Consider the following 19,833-nt stretch of genomic DNA (forward strand, 5'->3'; position numbering starts at 1 on the left):
AAGGAAGAAACGAAGAAACCATGTATATAAGGAAATATGTAGGGGTCTAGGTCCTATCAAATGCTCACACAAGGAACCTTATAGCTCCACCTCGTTCTCCAGGGTTGGCCGGAAGGGCGGGTAGGCGGGTCACACTGAAAGTCTCACCCAAATGTACGCCCTATGTCCTTCTCCTACTGCGTGCAAATCGGATTACTGGGCACTGCAAGTCTTCGGAAGCACCGTCTCTGCTACCGTGTTGTACCATAGTTCTTGCCATCAGCTCAGCATCTTCGTCCCACCCACCAACTTCAAGCCGTGCGTTGTCTTTCGCTCAGTCCTGGGGTCACACATGGGAAAAGATCTCTGGAGTAAGCGAAACCCTGCCCTTCTGATGATTCTGGCATGAGTGGTTCGGAGATGGAGACACAAGATGGCTTAGCTCGCCTTAGAAAAGACGGCATATATGCACATCAGACTCTCAACAAGAAGCCACTTCAGGGTTGCCAGTCGCCACTTTTCGGATACTAACTCTCCGTAAGAAAGCTAAGCAGAACCCCTGAAATAAAATTCTCCTTGCAGAAGCCTTTTCCCCACCTTCTACGACGTAATAATGAACTTGTATTTCTCTAGCAAATTCACCGGTCGAGGCTGGCCTTATTGCCGGTTTTTGACAACGTTCAAGGGTTGATATCCCGTCTCTCGTCCACCAGCACGATCTGGGTTCCCAGGGGGGCGGGTAACGATATCGGACCGTGGCGGCGGACCAGGGCGGGTTGGGTGAGATTGCTTTTGGCGTTAAGCTTTTTGGGGCTGATACGTTACGCCTGGGCTTGCAGCTCCTGAGAAGGTCTGGCGCGAGAGGCTTGGACTAAGCTCACCTGGCTGGCACGCCGTGGAACGGCTGGCTGAGAGGGCAGCTGGAAGGTGGGTTTTGTGATATCCTCACGTAGGAATTTGGAATGCAATAGGTCAGAGATCTGCAATGTGGTGGAGCTTTTCAGCGCAGGCTGGAGTGTTCGTCCTGCCAGACCGCATGAGCTCGTCTTCGAGGGACAAGTGCACTCTCAGCGTGATCTAAGTTTACTAGACATAAAGACACACCAGATCTTAATGAAACCAAACACAGAAATTAAAACAAAAAAAAAATAAAAACTCCCTCTGTTGCGTTGCAAGCGTATCTTTGTCTCGCAAGTCCCTCGATTGTTGTTACCTCTGATGCGTTCCAGATCCAATCATGCCATGCTAGGCTTCAACGACACGCAATCTAGACAATCGCCGTACACCCAAACGCATACAATGACACGCAGCAATCTGAGTAGCACAAGCTCCAAGCTGCGGAACAGCTGCCACTCATGCGCTGTTTCGAAAGTCAAGTGCCCCAAGGAGAAGCCAACATGTTCCAAATGCGAGAGTCGTGGCATCGCCTGTCAATACTTCCTCGCCAGACGTCCAGGCCGCCGAGTCGACAGCACCAAGAGCCGTTGTATAACCAGCAGCAGCAGCGGCAGCAGCAACAATGGTGGGGGCAGTAGTAATCATCATGTGGATTCGGCTTTCGGTAACCCAACGGATGCTACGGCCCCAGAATTCCCTGCCAACTTCAGCACGATCGTGGTCGAGCAGTCGCCCCCTCTGGCTTGCTTCCTGCCAGAGACCACGACGCCTCCAGACAGTTTTTCTCGGCGCGCCAGCTACTTCGGATCACCTCTGAGCCTGGACATGCCGCCATCCCCTCCAGGAGACAATGTCTTCATGAACGGGTCCTCTGATGTCTTCTCCATGCTGGAGGATCCCGGAATGATGTCTAGTCTTACGGACTTCGGGCCCAAAGTCCCGGGCATGGACTCAGCCATAGACTCAGCCATGCCAATCATCGACTACTCCTTCGAGATGCCAGCCTTGGATACCGAGAGCATCATGCAAACGCAGAACGACATCGGTTCGCTCCTCATACCAGCCAAGATCAACAACTCTGACTTGATGCCGTCAGAGACATCATCGTCTGGCGATCTACTAAGCCCATCCTCTGGCGCATCTTCACTTGCCTCAAGGGTCACGGTGCTGTCTGCTGCACAGTCCAGTGTGACACATGACAGCAAGTCTTGTGGCTGCCTCACTCAGGCGTTAGACACATTGCACTCGGTATGCGTGACCAAGTCTTCGTCTTCGACAGTCCACGTCACTTCGTCAGAGGCCAGTGTTTCCTCCGTTCAGGCTCTGCTGAATGAGAACAAAAACACCATCAGGGCCGTGAGCAACCGATTGGGATGTGCCTCGTGTGCTAGTGACAGTTCTCTGCTTACCATTCTCTTCATGACTGTGCTCGAGATCCTGGAACGATACGCGTCTGCCGCGCGAATGCAAACTGCATCGGGAGGAATGAGCACAGAGAGTCACATGAAGAAGACGACAGTTCTGGCCGGCTGCAGGACGAGCCTCAGCGGCAAAGACCAGAGGAGGAAATTTGTCGACGATGGACAAGAGTCTTCGAACGACAAGATCCGAGGCAGAACGGCTGCCCAGCTGGTGCTCAGCGAACTCCACCGTGTGCAGCGTCTTATCAACCAGCTGTCGACGAGACTCCAACAGCCAGCAGACAGGGACGGTCGGGCGATGGACGCAGAGCTGGACCTCTGGCCCCCACAGCAGGCAGTGGCCGGAAGTATCTATGATGTGACGACGACGACGGCATTCTCGCCTGATACATTGGTCCAGATGGAACGAGACGTGCGGAAAAGTCTGACTTCACTATCCTCGGGAATTATTGATGGCCTTCAGCGGGGCTAGACGGCCAATGTTATGAAGATGATGAATTTTCTAAGAACACGGATTTTGTTAAATTGAAAAGAGTCTTCACGGACGGGTTTTTTATGTTGCATAATATATCCACTATCAAAATTTCGAATACCATTCAGAACTTGGCAACTCGTTGGAGATCAATGATTATTTACTGATTGAGAATCCTGGCTATGATCTATCAACAATCTTTGAAGCCATCCACTTCCTCGCCGTCCCTAACGAATTCCTCAACCCACCCTATGGTCATCCTGCCCCACATTCAGCTCTCACGATCTATAGAGATAAAAGGTGCCCGACTTGTACTTACATGCTTCTTTTGGTGTCAGCAAAATTCTCGTGATCCCCTACTAGATGTTCTTTGTACCAGGGATCCTGCTTCATCCGTTTGTAATCCTCAATACTCTTGAAGACGACCTGACTGAAGCAGTCAAAGTCTGCAACATTCGCCATCTGTGGGTCGAAAAGTTGAGACATCAACGCACGAGCGCTGCTCTGGTTGTGGATCTAAGCATACCCGTTGCAGTTAGCCCTGCAACTAACCGAAGGAAAGGCAGCTAATCATCAAGCATGCAAACATGGAGTTGCTGAACAACATCAGACAAACGGGTCGAGGAACTCGAGCCTACCTGAGTCCATCGCTTGATGCCGTATTTGACCATCAAGCCTTTGGTCATGGGCGCAGAGGTATTGACCATGTGGTTACGGTAATCCTCTTCACTCATACCTGGCTTGCGATAGCCGCAAATTGTGAGGCAGAGGTATTTGTTGTTGGGCGAACCCGTCAGCTCAGGTATTTCCAGCTCGGCAGCCATGATGGTCACTTTGGGTTCTGGACGTCAAGGAAATCCGAAAGGCTGAGATTGATACGAATGAATGGACCGTCGGGAAAATTAAAAAAAAAAAAAAATCAACAGAAATGGCGGAGAGCGCTTTGATACAAAAAATAACGAGACAAACAATCATTCGATTGATACTCCTTGCTTTATTAACCCGAAAACCCCCCCTCAGCCCCAAGACACGCGCCAGAAACAACATAAAACAGCCAGCGCCCTGCTGATCTCAATCACCCGAAAGACGGCCGAATGACAGACTATAATTTTCCTCTAAGCTCTATTCTTCGGGGCTACGAATTGACTCACCATCTCTCCTCTCGCCAACACGACGAGCCCCGCTTGCACGAGTACGTAATGGGCAACAAAACACATCTGGGTGGCTCTGCGGAGTCTGGCCGCAAAATCGGTGTGCCGGCTGCTGCTGTGGTCTCAGGATCCTTTCTCTCAGGAAAGTCCAAGCGAATCTCACTCTTCTATGCGTCAACTTTTTCCTCGGCAATATAAAAGCCCCAAGTGAAACTAATCAAGTAAACCCCTTCAATAGGCGCAATGATGGCCCTCTCAGCTTTCGCAATCCCGGTATTTCTCGAGACAAACGACGATCCCCAGCATCTTCTCGATCAATGGGCCCGCCTCTACCACTACGGTCATATCTACATGCCAGCCATCTGTGTTGCAACGTGCGGCCTGTACGGCTACGCGGCTGCGAGCAAGAGGACCATGCACAATCCCCATTGGCACCGGTACGCGCAGGCTGCTGTGTTGACCATATCGATGGTCCCATTCACCTGGCTGGTGATCTCACCCACCAACGACACCCTGTTTGGGCTGCGGGCCGGTGGCGTATCTGTGGAGAGCTCGGGGGTTATCCAGGCGTTGATTGTGAAATGGGCGTGGTTGCATATTACCCGATCTTTCTCTCCTCTCTTCGGAGCTGTTCTGGGTTTCACGACGCTCCTACGCGAGATCCGCATGTAAGGGCCCCCGGTGGATGTCTTAGACGGGGGGTTGATTGCTCGGTGCAATTTGTGGCCGGAGATAAGGATGGTGTGATTTATTGTCTTGGGAGAGGCTTTGAACGACAGTGTCTCATATATCCCGAGAATGTCTTACAGGAACACGACATGAATATGTGTGGTTGGGGCAAGGTAGAAAGGGTAGTGGACAGATTCTTGGCCTGTATTGTATGGGCATAGTCGCCTCAGCCGGTGGAAAAAGAGACGATGGTGCCTAAGGTGAAGGAGCATGCACTGTTCCATGGAGGCGCACACACAGAGCTGAATATGCCGAGGGCTAGCTGGCTAAGTAGGTAACGAATGTCTTAGGGTCATTGTCAGCTGATTTCATCGCTATTGACGACATGTCAATCGCCCGGTTTCTATGCACATACATTCCGTAACAGATCGTCAGTATGGTAGCATACCTATGATGATTCATGCTTACTCATTTGTACGTAGATAGCCGGCAGGTTTACTTTTTCCTCACTGACAGACGAGCATATCATAGTGACATTGGGCTGAAACTGTTGCATTTACCACTCTACTAGATTCAAACATGAGAAGAAAATAGGGGCGAAAAAAAACAGCTGTAAAGCAAGAAGGTTTTGCTCGTCCCAAGAAAGATAAAGAAAGAGAAAGAAAAAAAAAAAGATAGGGGTACATAAACATCCAATGACTTTGTTGTTGGAAGCTCAACAGATTGAAAACCACTTCTTTACCCCGTCACGCAGTTGAAACCCAACCATGCCGTCCTCGGCCAGTTTCCGTAGAACCTCATCGATAAAGGGCTCCAAGGCCATCTTCCTCACATCCTCAGTGATCTGAGGGCCGTACACAGCCGTCACAATCTCCTTGGTCGTGAGCCTGCTGTTCTTCACGCCGCCCTCATTGGCCTGTTTCTGCAACGCCTGCAGGACCTGCCGCTCTCGACGCACCTTTCCCGCCAGCTCACCATTTATTTTGGCGGTGAGGTCTGGGATCACCGCCCCGTGGGCCGGGTAACCTTGCTTGCAGCCGTGGGTCTGCATCTGGCGGAGAGTCGCCATCCAGATGCTGAGGTGCTCCACGGCTGCCGTGCCGTGACCCAAGACATTGTCGCCCGTGAACATGGCCTGGTCCTCGTCCAAGATGAAGCACATATGGTCGTGCGAGTGGCCCGGTGCGTGCACTGCCCGCACGGTAGCCCCCTCCACTTTGAAGACCTGCCCGTTGACGATGGGTTTCTGGGTCTTGCTCGGCGTATGCTTGTAGATGGATCCTGCGAGGTGCGGATACATGCGAATCAGGTCAGGCACACCGCCTGTGTGGTCGCCATGCCAGTGGGTAAGGAGCACAGACGAGATTGTGAAGTTGCCCTTGGACACTGCTGCTGAGATCAAGTCTGCCCAGTCTGGAATTCCCTGACCTGTGTCCACGATGAGTCGTTCTGTGCCTGTGCCAATGATGTATGTATTGGTGCCTTGGAGAGTGAACTGAGGTAGATGTGATAATTTTCAGTCAGCATGTTGAGTTTTAGAAACAGACCGTAGCCCCTCTCACCTCCCCTCGACGCAGTCAAATGATAAACAGAATCTCAAGGCCTACCTTTCCAGGATTCTGGCCAAGAACCCGAATGACGCGCGGACTGATGTGCTCTACATCTTCAAGTGGGGGCAGAAGAGTTGTCTGGCTCTCTAGGTAGTCTTCGAAAGCGCAGATGTTCAGAGCTTTGTTGATCTGGCGATAGCCTCCTTTGCCTGGAGCCATTCTGACACGATGTTGGAGACCTGAAAGTGAATGACCGAGCTTGTCTGGTAAGGGAGGAGGGCCACAACCTCTCGAAGAAGACCAGGAGGACGAAAACTCTCGCACCTGGAGATAAAGCTCACAGGCATCCTAGACGTCCTAGATTTCCTGACTTGGCTTGTCGCTTCGAGTTACCCCCGTTAAACAAAGGCGTCCTGCGGGTCTAAGACTCAAAACAGTCAACGCGCAGGTCTCGCAAGCCGTGCCTCATCATGATCCGAAGCTGAGAACCTGCATGCACCCCGTCCCGAGTCTATTCCCGCCCACGGGATATTGTCACGGTATGGCTGACTATGTGGATACTGCAGTCCCCGTATTATCGATTTCCAGCCCCGAGGCTCAGCTTTTCTAGCCTGACAAGGACGAGATAAGCTTTCTTCCGTGTTGTACACACGGCGGTCGTCCATTAACAATCCGGATGAATCATGGAGAGGACATGGCTGGATCTGGATTAGTGCTTGGATTACCATTTCTTTCTCAAAATGTCGGTCTAGTCTAGGCGGCCGGGATCTTGTTGGCATAATCCCATCATCTCACTCGGGGCTGACGCCGACGTACTCCGAGATAGACATACCGTTTGTTGTAACTGCCATGGACAAGGGAAAAGGAAGAAACCAGAACCTCGGGTTATTGGAGAAGTTCTAGAACAGGTTTTGATGCAACGTGATCCTGACAAGATAACAATATCCGATTTCAGCCCTCGGAGGAAGTCAAGGTGTCAAGGAGGCAGTCAATCTTCCGTGGGTTGTGTAAGAGCTATTGTGTCTGAATAGGTTCGAAGAGGCGGGAGAAGTAACAAAGATAGCAGCCAAGGCACTAGGCTTGTGGTTCTGTTGAGACGAAACATTATTATCACACGCGTTCATGCTAATAAGGTTCATTGAAAGTCTCAGTGTTTTCCGTGCTCATGCAGTAGTTTACCTCCTGCTCTCACCGTCCTGCACAGGTGTCAATATTCTATTATTCTTCCTGTTCACCTTGACGTTGCTCCATATCACCATCAATATGGAGTGGGACGGGGATCGCAACGCGGTGGATGAGCTGTCCACCTCGGCAACACCTTCGACCAGCGAGTCTCTGGTTGAGCCCGGCAAGATGAAGCTGGCTTACTTTGGCAACGAGTTTCCTCATGACGATCTGAAAGACACCTTCCGCCGTCTTTATGAGCACAGCAAAGACAGACGGCACCCTCTGCTGGCGAGATTCATTCAGGAGGCCACCTTGGCCGTGCAGGAAGAGGTTCGCCTGCTACCAGCCACGCTGCGAGCCTTGTTTCAGCCTTTCGAGACCGTCTTCAACCTCGTCGACCAGACTGGGCTGAGGACCGGGCCCCTGGGTGGTTCCATTGATGGCATGTTGCTCTGTGCTGTGCAACTGGCCACATTCGTCGGGTATGTTTGTCTGATGAATTCATTTATTATATGACACAAGATGTCTTCTTGACTCTTCTCCTTTTCCTTTCACCTTTCTATTTCCCTCCTTTTTATATATCAGATAAATGAAAAGGTCACTACTGATATTCTTTTGACCCCCATCAGATACTATGAGAACAATGTGGACGACAAGTTCGACTTTCACGGCGGGGATGCTTGTCTGGCAGGAATAGGAACCGGCATTCTCTCCACGGCTGCTGTGTCTCTGTCTCCAACATTGGCTGATGTGCCAGCTGCTGGCGCCGAGGTCATTCGTGTGGCCTTCAGGGTCGGCATTGTGGTCAACGAGGTGTCGCAGAACTTGCAACCAAGCCCCATCGATGGCGGCCAGGGCGACAGCTGGGCCTACGTGGTGCCAGATACCACGGCTGAGGAAGTCCAACGTGAACTTGACGCCATACACAAAGCAGATGTGAGTCTGGTCTCCTGCTCCCTTGAAATTGGCATGAATGATTGTAATCAATGATCACTGAAGACTGACTTGACAATCATTTTAGTCCACCCCAGGGCCCAGCAAGCTTTTCATCAGCGCTCTCAGCCGTACATCAGTCACAATCAGTGGCCCCCCAGCGCGACTGAAGCACGTCTTTCTCGCGTCTGACTTCTTCCGTGACCGCAAATCTGTTGCGCTCCCTGTATATGGCGGCCTGTGCCACGCCCCTCATGTCTACAACAAGAACCACGTAGACCGTGTTGTCCACGTCCACGCCATCGACACCATGGACCCAAAATTCGTTCCGCGTGTGCCCGTCTACTCGGTCAGCACAGGAAGACCCTTTCCAGCCAAGACGGCCAGCGGCCTGTTCCACAACATGATCGAAGAGATTCTCCTGCACGACATCAAGTGGGATAGCGTCATCCAGGGTGTGCTGGGCCAAGCCAAGGGCAGCGCCGTGTCTGAGTTCTGGTTGTACATGTTCCGCACCTCGCTGCCTGCGCGCGACCTCATCTCGGCCGCCACCGCCGAGTCCCAGCAGTTCAAGATTAGGACCAAAGATGTCATGCAGTGGATCTCAAAGCCAGATGCTGTGCCACGCGGCCCGAGCGGCACGCAGCAGGCCAAGATTGCCATCGTAGGCATGGCCTGCAGAATGCCCGGCGGCGCAACTGATACCGAAAAGTTCTGGGACATTCTGGACCAAGGTTTGGATATTCACCAGAAGATTCCGGCCGATCGGTTTGACGTGGACTCTCATTTTGATCCGACTGGGAAACGGATGAACACGAGTATCACGCCCTACGGGTGCTTCATCGACGAGCCAGGCCTGTTTGATGCTCCGTTCTTCAACATGTCCCCTCGTGAAGCCCTTCAGACAGACCCTATGCAGAGGCTCGCACTCGTGACAGCGTATGAAGCTCTGGAACGGTCTGGATATGTGGCCAACCGCACGGCATCTACGGATTTGCACCGTATTGGTACATTCTACGGCCAAGCATCTGATGACTACCGCGAGGTCAACACAGCCCAGGAAATTGGCACCTACTTCATCACCGGTGGGTGTCGAGCCTTTGGGCCGGGGAGGATCAACTACTTTTTCAAGTTTTCTGGTCCTAGCTACAGCATCGACACGGCTTGTTCCTCTGGACTGGCGACTATTCACGTAAGTTACCCTGACTCAACAAGACTACCATCATGATATCGAAAAGCTGGCTAACAACGATTTACATAATTCTAGATTGCCTGCAACTCGCTCTGGAACGGTGATACCGACATGGCAGTAGCTGGAGGCATGAACGTCCTGACCAACTCTGACGCCTTTGCCGGTCTTAGCAACGGCCACTTCCTGTCCAAAACACCCAATGCTTGCAAGACATGGGACTGTGAGGCCGATGGTTACTGTCGCGCAGACGGTGTGGCCTCGGTCATCCTCAAACGCCTCGAGGACGCAGAAGCCGACAACGACAACATCCTGGGCGTCATTCTGGCCGCTGGTACAAACCACTCGGCCGAGGCTGTATCTATTACGCACCCTCATGCAGGCCACCAGGGAGACCTGACCAGACAGATCCTCGACCAGGCTGCTGTCGACCCCCTGAACGTAAGCTATGTGGAGATGCACGGCACTGGCACCCAAGCAGGCGATGCACAGGAGATCCAGTCTGTGACAGATGTGTTCGCGCCCATCACGGGCACCAAACGCCGGAGCCCCAAACAGCCTCTTCACATTGGGGCTGTCAAGGCGAATGTGGGCCATGGTGAGGCCGTCGCAGGTACCACAGCGCTCCTCAAAGTCCTGCTCATGCTGGAGAAGGAGACGATTCCACCGCACGTGGGCATCAAGAACTCCATCAACCCAGGATTCCCCAAGGACCTTGAGAAGAGAAACCTGCACATTCCATACGAGAAGACGCCATGGCCTCGTGTTGCTGACAAGAAGCGGATTGCTGTTGTGAACAACTTCAGTGCTGCGGGAGGCAATACGAGTATTGTCATTGAGGAAGCGCCAGCTCGAAGAGTCATTGATGATCAGGAGCTGATGGCTGCGGATTCTCGTCCCAACCACGTTGTGGCCGTGTCGGCTAAGAGCAAAGTTTCCCTGAAGGGCAATCTTCGACGGCTCATTGCATACCTGGAGGCAAACCCAAATGTGTCACTGCCAAACCTGGCTTACACAACAACAGCAAGGAAGTATCACCACAACCATCGCCTGGCGGTGGCCACCTCAGATGTCAACCATCTGAAACGACAGCTCAACTCCTACCTCGATAATGCAGACACACACAAGCCCATCCCAGCCACTGGCGCCCCCTCGGTGGCCTTCGCCTTCACAGGCCAGGGAGCGTCACACAGATCCATGAACCTGGAGCTCCTCGAGTCCCCTGCCTTCAAGTCCCAGCTGCTCCACCTCGATGCCCTCTGCCAGTCGCAAGGCTTCCCCTCTATCATGCCAGCCCTCGACGGCACCTATCCTCAGGACCACAACCACTCCCCTGTCGTCACACAGCTCGCCCTAGTCTGCACCGAGATCGCCCTGGCCAAGTACTGGGACTCGCTCGGCGTAAGGCCAGACGTTGTCGTCGGCCACAGCCTGGGCGAGTATGCCGCCCTCCACGTTGCTGGTGTCCTCTCGGCGGCAGACACGATCTTCCTGGTGGGCCAGCGCGCCACTATGCTCGAGAAGAAGTGCAAGATTGGGAGCCACAAGATGCTGGCTGTGCGTGCCGCTGTGGACGAGGTGCGGGCGCGGGCGGATGCCACTGGAAAGCCGTACGAGGTGGCTTGTATCAATGGGCCCAAGGATACGGTGCTGAGCGGTGCAGCCCAGGATATCGATGCCCTGGCTGAGAAGCTCGAGAAGTCTGGCCTCAAGTGTGTCCCTCTCGATGTGGCGTTTGCCTTCCACTCGTCCCAGACAGATCCCATCCTGGACGAGCTGGAAGATGTGGCGCGGACAGGGGTTCTTTTCCAGCCGCCCCGGCTCCCGATCATCTCGCCGCTCCTGGGCAAGGTGATCTTTGACGAGAAGACCGTCAATGCAAAGTACATCCGCCGCGGGACCAGGGAGACTGTCAACTTCCTGGGCGCCGTCGAGACAGCCCAGAGGATCTCGACAATCGACGAGAGCATGGCGTGGATCGAGATTGGTCCTCACCCGGTGTGCGTCGGGTTCACCAAGTCGATCCTCTCGTCTGTCAATGCTGCTGTGCCTTCTCTGCGCCGTGGCGAGAACAACTGGCAGACCATCTCCCAGAGCCTCGTGACTCTGCACGCTGTTGGCGTCCAGGTCGGCTGGAACGAGTTCCACAGGCCTTTCGAGGGTGGCCTCAGGCTGTTGGACCTGCCCACGTATGCGTGGAACGATAAGACGCATTGGCTCCAGTACAATGGCGACTGGGCACTGACCAAGGGCAACACCTTTTATGACGAGGAGAAGAAGGCTGCTGCTGCTACTGCTGCTGCTGCGGCCGGTGTAAACTCTCCTTCTTCTGCTCTGGGTCTGGCGGCAGCGCCTGTCTCGGGCCTGCGGACTTCGCTTGTCCACCGTGTTGTGGAAGAAACCTTCTCTGGCTCGGCAGGGAGGGTTGTTGTGCAGTCGAACATGGTGCAGGCCGATTTTCTGGCAGCTGCATGGGGTCACAAGATGAATAATGCTGGCGTGGTGACATCTGTAAGTGACATTCTTGCTGCTCCGAAGGTTGTGGTGTTTTGCTTTTCCTTTTTTGTCTTCGTTTTCTTCTCTATTTTGTTTCAGTCCTTTTATACTAACCAACATTTCCACCTCCAGTCTATTCATGCGGATATATGCTGGACGCTCGGAAAATACCTTGCCGAGAAACTCCAGCCCAAAACCAAGGCCGACGTCCAGAGCATGAACATCAACAACCTCAGCGTCCGTGAGGGTTTGGTCGCGCAAAAGAACACCACCGTGCCCCAGCTGATCCAGATCACCATCACCACGACAGACATTGCCTCGGGCAGGGCGCACCTCGAGTGGCACAACGTCGCCAACGACGGCCTCTCTCTCATCGAAGAGGAGCCCGTCGTGACGGCTGAGCTCATCTACGGCAGCGCGGCAGACTGGCTGTCGAGCTGGATCCCGACGCACCACCTCATCCAGGGCCGCATCGAGGCCCTCACCCAGCTCGCAGAACAGGGCGTGGCCAACCGTCTGTCGCACAGCATGGCCTACCTCCTCTTCGCCAACAACCTCGTCGACTACGCCGACAAGTACCGCGGCATGCAGTCCGTCGTCATGCACGGGCTCGAGGCGTACGCCGACGTGACGCTCAAGTCTGGCGACACAGGCGGCGTGTGGACGGTGCCGCCGTTCTTCGTGGACAGCGTGTGCCATCTCGCAGGACTCGTCATGAACGTCTCGGACGCCGTCGACACCAGGAACAACTTCTGCGTGACCCCCGGCTGGAGCTCGCTCCGCATGGCGCGCCCACTGGTCCCTGGCGGCCGGTACAGGTCGTACGTCAAGATGATCCCGACGGCTGAGGATCCTGCCATTTATTTTGGAGACGTGTATGTGCTGCAGGGCGACGAGATCATCGGTGTCATGCAGGCCATGAAGTTTAGGCGGTATCCTCGGGTGCTGCTGAACCGTTTCTTCTCGGCTGTGGATGTCAAGAATGCTGCGACGGGCAGTGTGGCTCTTGCAAGCAGCGCGACCGTTACTCAGACGGCCAGACCTGCTGGTGCACAAGCTGTGTTGGCTGCTGCGTCGTCTTCCCCTGTTGCACCAGCTGCTGTCACGACAGCACAGCCTACGCCAGCAGCACCTGTTGTTGTGGCAAAGGAAGAGCCTCCTCGGCCCAAGAAGGAGGTTGAGAAGCCAGCTGCCCCTCCTGCTGCTGCTGCTGCTGCTGCTGCCGCCGCCGCCGCCCCAGATGACAGCATCACCACCAAGGCCATGGCTCTCGTGGCTACAGAGGCAGGTCTCCAGCTGGCTGATCTGCAGGACGACGAGAGCTTCGCCAACCTGGGCGTCGACAGTCTGATGAGTCTGGTTATCGCCGAGAAGATGCGTGAGCAGCTCAGCGTCACTGTCAGCGGAAGCTTGTTCCTCGAGTATCCGACCGTCGGTGATCTGCGCGCATGGTTGCTTGAATACTATGGATAAGAAGGCAAGTATTGTGTTCAAGTTGGTGTCGTTGCTGTTGCTTGGTACAAGAGACGAATGGGGTGATTGTCAGGTCGGGATCAAGTCAGGCTAGGGCGAGAAGCAAACACACACGGTTGATGTAAGATGATTGGTATTTCAGGGTTCTTGACGGTCTTGTCTCCTTTGTGAGTCCTTACTTTGTGTCGATCGATGGATCCAAGTGGATTCGTGTTATCTTGAACACGAACCAGGACGGATGAAGAGTGTGTCAGTATTACAAGCAAAGTCATATTAGTCTTTTCCATAATCACATCAAGTCTACATTCGGCTGTAAGAACACAAATACAACTCTGGCCATTTACGCAGTCGTGAACCCAAGTGGGCCAGCCCAAACCCTCATCCTCTTGCCAAACACAATCAACACAATCACAATCCCAAACGCAGCCGTGCAGATGGCCGCCTGGATCCCAAAGCTCACCTTGGGCCCAGACGCCTCGGCCCATGTGACCTGGAAATACGAGATGATAAACCCGCCCAGCGTGCGCGCGTTGTTGAGATGGGCCGACACCTCGCCGCTGGCCTCCGGGTAGCAGTCGAGCGCGTACGAGGAGACGGCGACGGTGGTAATCATGATGCCGTAGACGTACAGGCCCCAGGACACGGACAGGGCCATGAAGTGCCAGGCGTTCTGCAGGGCCTGCCCCACCAGCACAAGCCCGACAGCCATGAGCGGGATGGAGAAGAAGATGGCGCGCAGCCGGACCTCGGGCTCGAAGTGGCCCTTGTGGGTGCGGATGTAGTGTTTGGCGAGCAGGTCGTGGAGCCAGTGGCCTGTGATCTCGCCGAGGAGGACGGCAACGACGGGAGTGAAATAGAAATACCCGATCTGCAGAGGGCCAAAGTTGTAGAGCGGCGTCAGGAAGATGGACAGGGTCGTGTTGATGCCGACGACCCAGGCGAACGTGAGCAAGTAGTACGTGGCGGAGAGCAAGACGGTTGGCTTCGTCAGCACTTTGACCACTCGCATACAGGCGGCGCCAAACGAGTTGCGGAGATGGCGCGAGCGGAACTGCGATATACCAACAATACGAGAGATGCGAGATCCACGAGGCGGTTGGGCCGAGGCTGGAATGCGACGATCGTAGTAGGTCTCGTCGACGACGAGGGCGGCGAGGATCAGTACGAGGGCGGTTTCTGCAGTGTAGACCCAGAAGGGAGTGGGCCAGGGCTTGTAGGCGATCATAAAAGCCGCGAGAAGTGGACCCATATAAGGTGACATGATGAAGAAGGAACTGGATAGCATTGTTGTCAGTTTGGGAGCCTGGGAGTCTTGTTGAACAGAATCTTGAAAGTAGAAACAGATGGAGTGGCTGCACTTACGCCCAGATATTGATTTTTCTTGGCCTTTGATGGAAAAAGAACATGTCCTGGATGAACATCATTCCACCGCCTTGAGCCACTGTCGAGAAGAATCCGTTGAGGATGCGAGCGGCGCAGAACGAGTTGAAAGATGTGGCAGCCGCACACCACGCAGCTGTTCCTGTGGCGATCACGAGAAACCAGAAAAGCACAGGCAAGCGTCCAAAAAAGGCGGCAAACATGACAGCTGTGAAAAGAACAAGACGTTAGTATCAGTCCTTCCTGATGTCCACGTCTGGTGTGTATATGGACACAATGTTGATGGTTTGGTTTGGCTTACCAAAGACGCCACCAGCACCCAGCATGAAGACATTTCCAGCTTGCGAATGGTTCACTTCATCAGCAGTCATGCCCCATTGCCTGTTCACTGTTGATTAGCCTCTCGGTCGACTCTTCATCAATCTTGCAAGCCAACTAGCAATATCATTATCATGTCGAGACGGGGTTCAACATACGCAGCCTGCAGTTCCAAAGTAACAGCACCCGTGGCACTGCCGTAGTCTGGCAGGAAAGCCGCTGCAGCGATCACAAACAAGATGGCATGCTTCTTCTTCCAGCTCCAGTTCAGCGGGTCGCGGGGGTCGTCGCTCGGCTGTGGGATGAGTCGGGTGTGCCCATCCTCCGCTAGCTTGATGCCTGCTCCTCCACCCTCGGAGTCATCGATGATGTAGCCTTCATCCTCGCGGAACTCGTGGAGACCGTTGGTGCCAGTCTTGTTCAGGCCTCTGCCAGCTCCTGGCGCATCTGCATTCTCCAGGTCTCTCACGGATGGAGCCTGGGACTCGACATCTGTCTTCTCTCCAGTTGCCATTTTGTGCACTGGGTTCAAAAGAGGAACACGACTCGTTGGTATTGCAAATGACAAAGCAAGTCGCGAGGGGGACAGAGACAGAAGATGGCCGCCACAGATACGATGTTGATATGTCGAAGCGCCAGGAGATTACTTAGGCTGGGACGAGGAGTCAAGCTGTAGGGAGGTTAAAAAAAGAAAAAGAAAAAGAAAACAATGACAGAGCTCCTCGCGATCAGCACCATCTTAAGATCCTTTTAAGTCAACCCATAGATAAAACGAGAACCCCGGTAGCCGCTAGCATTCCTGGTCTACTGCGGATTATCCGACGATATCAAAGGTTGCAAGGGAAGAAGGGGGGGTTAGGCAATAGTCCAGTCATAGAGTTTGTGGGCCAAGAAATACATTTGCCTAAACCCCTGCAAAGACCATCTGAGGGAGAAATTATGTATGTATTGGCATGAGTTTCAGGCGTGCTAAGTAAAACAGTGCTCGTGGCTTCTCCAACATCAACTACTTACTCAGTAATTACTTCACACACCGCCTTCGAGGTGCTGCTCTGTTTCCTTTGCTTCTATTGTTTTCCACCTCACACCCCTGGCTTCAGGCGTCGGTGTGACTTGACCTCTTTGGCACTCTTCGGGTCACAAGGAAAACTCAAATGCGGTCCTGGAGACTTGGGGACATCGGCCAGTAACCCAGAATAGGAGGTGTAGATCCGTAAGCATGGAGACCGGCGGCGTGCATGCTCAGGTCATTGGACACATACAGTTAGTATATTCCCCCAACCCTGGCTTAGGAGACCCTTCTTTCTCTATGCACTATTCTTGATGTGGTGGTGAGAGCACAAACGAAAAAGGGGGCCTGTTCTCGAAAGTGTATTTGCCGTACCAACAACCGCAGGGTGTGGGAAACCTGAAATGAGGTGGCAGCAAAGCTACCACGGGGGAAGAAGAAGCCGACTCAGCGGGTGATTTTACATCCTTAGTGTAGTACTCGGGAGGGTGAAGGAAAAAAAAAGGCAACAAGTCCCGGCTGATGTGTGTTGGTGCCCATGTCGGCGACGACGCTATCCAGTCCATACCGTAGGAATGCTTTAGACCTCGGATACTAAGTACTTAGACAAGGGGGGGAATGCAACCATGGCTGGGGTCCATTATGCGGGGTCGCCTCTCAGCTTGCCACGTTCCTCGACCGTTCCCCCGGATTTTGTCTCCTACCAAAGTGGTCTAGCCTTGCTTGACATTGTCCCTGCTGGTGGATTCGATCCTTGACTCTATTAACGATTACATATCGTTATTCCTCGGCCCCCCGACCGTCACGACGGCAAGCTCCCATCGTTTAAGCTTCTGAGCTAAAAGACATGGTAGTCGATGCGATTGGTGCCAAGCCCTCTGTTGATAACACCTTGGGGATATTCTATGCACCCCCTATAAGACCATCATTCGTAAGCCTTAATGCGATTCCTAACGGCTAAGGCAAGTAACACTCCGGCCTCCGGTCCTCCCATTCCGGCAGCCCAGCCAACAACTTACATGATTCATGATGCGCCATACAGACCCTAGATGTTGCGGCCGTACGCCATCGGGCTGCATGGAGACGCAGAGTTGTAGATTCATCTCCCCCTGAACCAACGAGACAAGGCTGGGCCCCCCGTCTTGCAACCTTGTGCGTGCCAACCTCGCCGAGCCCTTGTTTGTGGCCTCTCCGTAGTACCTCGAAGCTAGCTAGGATACCATTTACTCATGGCATACGGCACGGAATCGGACCGAATATATTCCTTTAAGGCAGTCCTTGGTGCGGGCTATGCATCTACCGTGGGCCATCTTGGCGGGTTGTGCTATTCAAAGCTTCAATAGACTGTTCATAGTTTACTTAAGTATTCAGCCTCAGTGTTCATGTCCCATAACTTGTAAAAATCGTTGATACGCGGCTCTTCCTTCATCATTCCACGTGCAGGTCGTGGTGAAATACCTAGGCTGCACCCTTGCATAAGTGCATGTTGGAAGACACCATGTAACGATAAATTAGTAACGCTACTGCAAGCATGCCAGGAACAGTTGAGAATACAAAGCAAAAAGGGAATATGGTATCGTGGTACTGCTTGGGTTGGCCAATGATACAAATAAGGCTGGGTCTCTAACTTCTGGTTGCCCAGGTGCCTCCAATGCCCTGGTTGCACTTGCGGCTCACTACCAACTTAGGAGACAGTTGGACCTTCAGGTGAGTTCAACGACGACACACACACGTGGAATTGCGAGGTTTGATCATGCAGTTCGATTAGGAGGAAATTTCCAAAAGGTATAGACGCTGAGAGAGTGTGAGAGAGCAAACTGACTGCTCAGATGACCATCCGACCTAGACAGAGCTGGCTACTCCCTTGCCCTTCCTTCTGTGTACTTAAAGTACTCAACAGTCTTTCTAGTCTTTCTATGATCAAGCGAATAACCCAAGCTCCGCTGCTATGCACATTGTTACCACCAACCCACTGCCTTTTCCCTTTTCCTTTTTTCTTTCTTTTTCTTTCCCCTTTTTATGTCTATCAAAGCCGATCTATGCATCACTTTCTAATACCCACGCAGTCTATTCACCGCCGAAAGTTAGTTGTCCAAAGTTGTGCCCAGAGATACGACCCTCCCTCTTTCTTTCCTTTACTCCTCCTTTTTCGCATACTTGGCCGCAATTTCCTCCTCAGTAAACGGTATCGTGTGCCTCTTCAACATGGCAATGCGCTCGTCCATGGTCATGCGAATCTGTCTCTCTCCAATAGGGACCATGCATCTGGCGAGGTGTGCATAGTCCTTGGTGAGGAGCTTCACCGTCATCATAAGGTAGTCGATGTCGTGGAAGACCAAGGCCTCGTTCGAGGCATACGTGTGCTTGGCCTTCAGAAACGCCACCGGGTGCTCACGCCAGTGTCGCAGAGGGTTGAGATGGTGCGAAGTATGGTATCCGTCGTTGAAGCAGTGGCGGTTGCTCTAGACCAGCATTAGCTAATGACCTTGGTCCTGAAAGACAGATTATTTCTTCCAAAAAAAAAAAAGAGGGGGCATAAAACGTAAAACGAGAGCAGGTACTCACAGGGACATCAATAAGGGTGATGCTCGACCGGTAATCACTATCCGGCTCATCGCGGTCCACCAGCGCGTGCTGTCCCCAGTTGCCCACCATCAACCCAAACCGCATGATGGCGAGCGGCAGCAGGAACACAAAGACTGACGCCCTGGGGTTCAGCCTGAACATGGCGTACTGGAACGCATAGGAGCTCAGCTCCCAGAAGGTCTGCTTCGCCGCAAAGGCCAGCCTGTTCTTGCGCACAAAGTAGGCCGCGAGCTCGAAGCAGATGAACAGGTAGAAGCGCCCCACGTACTGCAAAAAATGCCAGACGTTGTCTCGCTGGTAGCGGAGGGTGGAGCTGAGGTCCTCGGGCCCGTTGCCCTCCACGTGGTGGTGCTTGACGTGGTGGTAAAAGTAGCTGTTCCACGTGTGGCCCATCAGCGGGTCCAGGAGGTAGGGAAAGGTCAGGTCGAACCAGGCGTACTGCCGCTTCAGCACGCCGCGGCCGTGGATGTGCTGGTGCATCATGAGCGTGTAGGTCCCCGTGTACGAGACCTGCATGACGAGGTGCAGGATGCCGTGGAACCACGTGAAGTGGTGGAAGAGAAGCAGGGCGGAGGGGACGGAGGTGGTGAAGTAGAGGATGAGGTGGGTGAGGAAGACCACATCTGTCTCGACGCGTACAACAGACTTGCCCAGGCGGACGTAGGACTTGAGGAGGCGGTCCAGCGCAGGCTCGAGCTTCCCGAGACTGCTCAGGTCCCATCCGTTGAACACGGCGGGCTCGAAGTTGGGATGCTTCGGGTCGTTCAGAGACATCATCGTCTGGAGCGCCGCCTCATCGCGGACAGCCTCCTCCTCGCTGACGGCTGCATTGTCAGGGTTATCTATGTGGGGAAACATTCTTAGTGACATGTAACTTGACATAAAGGCTGCTGGAGAGATAAAACCAACTGGTTTGCTATGCTTACCATTGGTCACGCCACCGTCTGACTGAGCTCTGGCGGTGACATCAAGGATATCGGCCTGGAGGTTCTTCAGGATGAGGGTGTCGGCTTTGGTCAAGTCCTTGCTGTAGACGATATATTTGTCCATCTCGTCAATGCGGAGGTGGCGTTGAACGCCCTTCTGGAGCTCTCGACTAGTTTCGAGGACTCTTGAAGCTCTGCGTCGAGCACATGCCACTAT

The 19,833-nt window shown here is 53.5% G+C and overlaps 9 protein-coding genes across 9 annotated transcripts; 4 read left to right on the forward strand and 5 right to left on the reverse strand.

Annotated features, from left to right (window-relative positions):
- Positions 1–1,278: 1,278 nt before the first annotated feature.
- M406DRAFT_262336 (uncharacterized protein) lies at positions 1,279–1,431 on the forward strand (the record flags this gene model as incomplete). The annotated part of the gene is made up of 1 exon (XM_040917504.1): positions 1,279–1,431. A coding segment is annotated over one exon (153 nt), but the record flags the coding sequence as incomplete, so codon positions are not given.
- Positions 1,432–2,189: 758 nt separating this feature from the next.
- M406DRAFT_323039 (uncharacterized protein) lies at positions 2,190–2,870 on the forward strand. Its single transcript, XM_040919728.1, has one exon. It carries the CDS (start codon positions 2,296–2,298, stop codon positions 2,767–2,769), a length of 474 nt encoding a protein of 157 aa, XP_040774161.1. The 5' UTR covers positions 2,190–2,295; the 3' UTR covers positions 2,770–2,870.
- M406DRAFT_356961 (uncharacterized protein) lies at positions 2,869–3,637 on the reverse strand. The gene is made up of 3 exons (XM_040923562.1): positions 3,408–3,637; positions 3,089–3,285; positions 2,869–3,029 (listed from the first exon to the last, which is right to left on the reverse strand). Exons 1-3 carry the CDS (start codon positions 3,591–3,593, stop codon positions 2,960–2,962), a joined length of 453 nt encoding a protein of 150 aa, XP_040774162.1. The 5' UTR covers positions 3,594–3,637; the 3' UTR covers positions 2,869–2,959.
- Positions 3,638–3,946: 309 nt separating this feature from the next.
- M406DRAFT_323047 (DUF1772-domain-containing protein) lies at positions 3,947–4,951 on the forward strand. The gene is made up of 2 exons (XM_040919729.1): positions 3,947–4,062; positions 4,159–4,951. Exon 2 carries the CDS (start codon positions 4,167–4,169, stop codon positions 4,590–4,592), a length of 426 nt encoding a protein of 141 aa, XP_040774163.1. The 5' UTR covers positions 3,947–4,062; positions 4,159–4,166; the 3' UTR covers positions 4,593–4,951.
- Positions 4,952–5,127: 176 nt separating this feature from the next.
- Positions 5,128–6,404, reverse strand: M406DRAFT_323049 (metallo-beta-lactamase superfamily protein). The gene is made up of 2 exons (XM_040919730.1): positions 6,197–6,404; positions 5,128–6,084 (listed from the first exon to the last, which is right to left on the reverse strand). Exons 1-2 carry the CDS (start codon positions 6,356–6,358, stop codon positions 5,305–5,307), a joined length of 942 nt encoding a protein of 313 aa, XP_040774164.1. The 5' UTR covers positions 6,359–6,404; the 3' UTR covers positions 5,128–5,304.
- Positions 6,405–7,402: 998 nt separating this feature from the next.
- M406DRAFT_292843 (uncharacterized protein) lies at positions 7,403–13,719 on the forward strand (the record flags this gene model as incomplete). The annotated part of the gene is made up of 6 exons (XM_040919055.1): positions 7,403–7,788; positions 7,936–8,242; positions 8,328–9,431; positions 9,507–11,939; positions 12,057–13,010; positions 13,110–13,719. The coding sequence occupies 6 exons, from the start codon at positions 7,403–7,405 to the stop codon at positions 13,395–13,397; spliced, it is 5,472 nt and encodes a 1,823-aa protein (XP_040774165.1). The 3' UTR covers positions 13,398–13,719.
- Positions 13,720–13,737: 18 nt separating this feature from the next.
- Positions 13,738–14,980, reverse strand: M406DRAFT_262435 (MFS general substrate transporter; the record flags this gene model as incomplete). The annotated part of the gene is made up of 2 exons (XM_040917514.1): positions 13,738–14,671; positions 14,760–14,980. 2 exons carry the CDS (start codon positions 14,978–14,980, stop codon positions 13,738–13,740), a joined length of 1,155 nt encoding a protein of 384 aa, XP_040774166.1.
- A 30-nt stretch (positions 14,981–15,010) lies between these two features.
- On the reverse strand, positions 15,011–15,609 carry M406DRAFT_331747 (uncharacterized protein; the record flags this gene model as incomplete). Its single annotated transcript, XM_040920662.1, has 3 exons — positions 15,011–15,033; positions 15,079–15,158; positions 15,254–15,609. The coding sequence occupies 3 exons, from the start codon at positions 15,607–15,609 to the stop codon at positions 15,011–15,013; spliced, it is 459 nt and encodes a 152-aa protein (XP_040774167.1).
- Positions 15,610–18,239: 2,630 nt separating this feature from the next.
- On the reverse strand, positions 18,240–19,740 carry M406DRAFT_49061 (uncharacterized protein; the record flags this gene model as incomplete). The annotated part of the gene is made up of 3 exons (XM_040924383.1): positions 18,240–18,566; positions 18,670–19,532; positions 19,617–19,740. 3 exons carry the CDS (start codon positions 19,738–19,740, stop codon positions 18,240–18,242), a joined length of 1,314 nt encoding a protein of 437 aa, XP_040774168.1.
- Between the last annotated feature and the right edge of the window lie 93 nt (positions 19,741–19,833).

Source organism: Cryphonectria parasitica (genome assembly GCF_011745365.1).
Source record: "Cryphonectria parasitica EP155 unplaced genomic scaffold M406scaffold_6, whole genome shotgun sequence".
Classification (NCBI taxonomy): Eukaryota; Fungi; Ascomycota; class Sordariomycetes; order Diaporthales; family Cryphonectriaceae; genus Cryphonectria; species Cryphonectria parasitica.

What these genes read in the sequence shown, in the direction of transcription:
- M406DRAFT_323047 (XM_040919729.1), top strand. Translation starts at nt 4,167, where the DNA reads ATGGCCCTCTCAGCTTTCGCAATCCCGGTATTTCTCGAGACAAACGAC.
- M406DRAFT_323039 (XM_040919728.1), top strand. Translation starts at nt 2,296, where the DNA reads ATGACTGTGCTCGAGATCCTGGAACGATACGCGTCTGCCGCGCGAATG.
- M406DRAFT_323049 (XM_040919730.1), bottom strand. Translation starts at nt 6,358, where the DNA reads ATGGCTCCAGGCAAAGGAGGCTATCGCCAGATCAACAAAGCTCTGAAC. An exon ending in TTGGCCAGAATCCTGGAAAG is followed by an intron (nt 6,085 to 6,196) that starts GTAGGCCTTGAG and finishes CATCTACCTCAG; the next exon opens with TTCACTCTCCAAGGCACCAA.
- M406DRAFT_356961 (XM_040923562.1), bottom strand. Translation starts at nt 3,593, where the DNA reads ATGGCTGCCGAGCTGGAAATACCTGAGCTGACGGGTTCGCCCAACAAC. An exon ending in GCATCAAGCGATGGACTCAG is followed by an intron (nt 3,286 to 3,407) that starts GTAGGCTCGAGT and finishes GGGTATGCTTAG; the next exon opens with ATCCACAACCAGAGCAGCGC. An exon ending in GCTGACACCAAAAGAAGCAT is followed by an intron (nt 3,030 to 3,088) that starts GTAAGTACAAGT and finishes AATGTGGGGCAG; the next exon opens with GATGACCATAGGGTGGGTTG.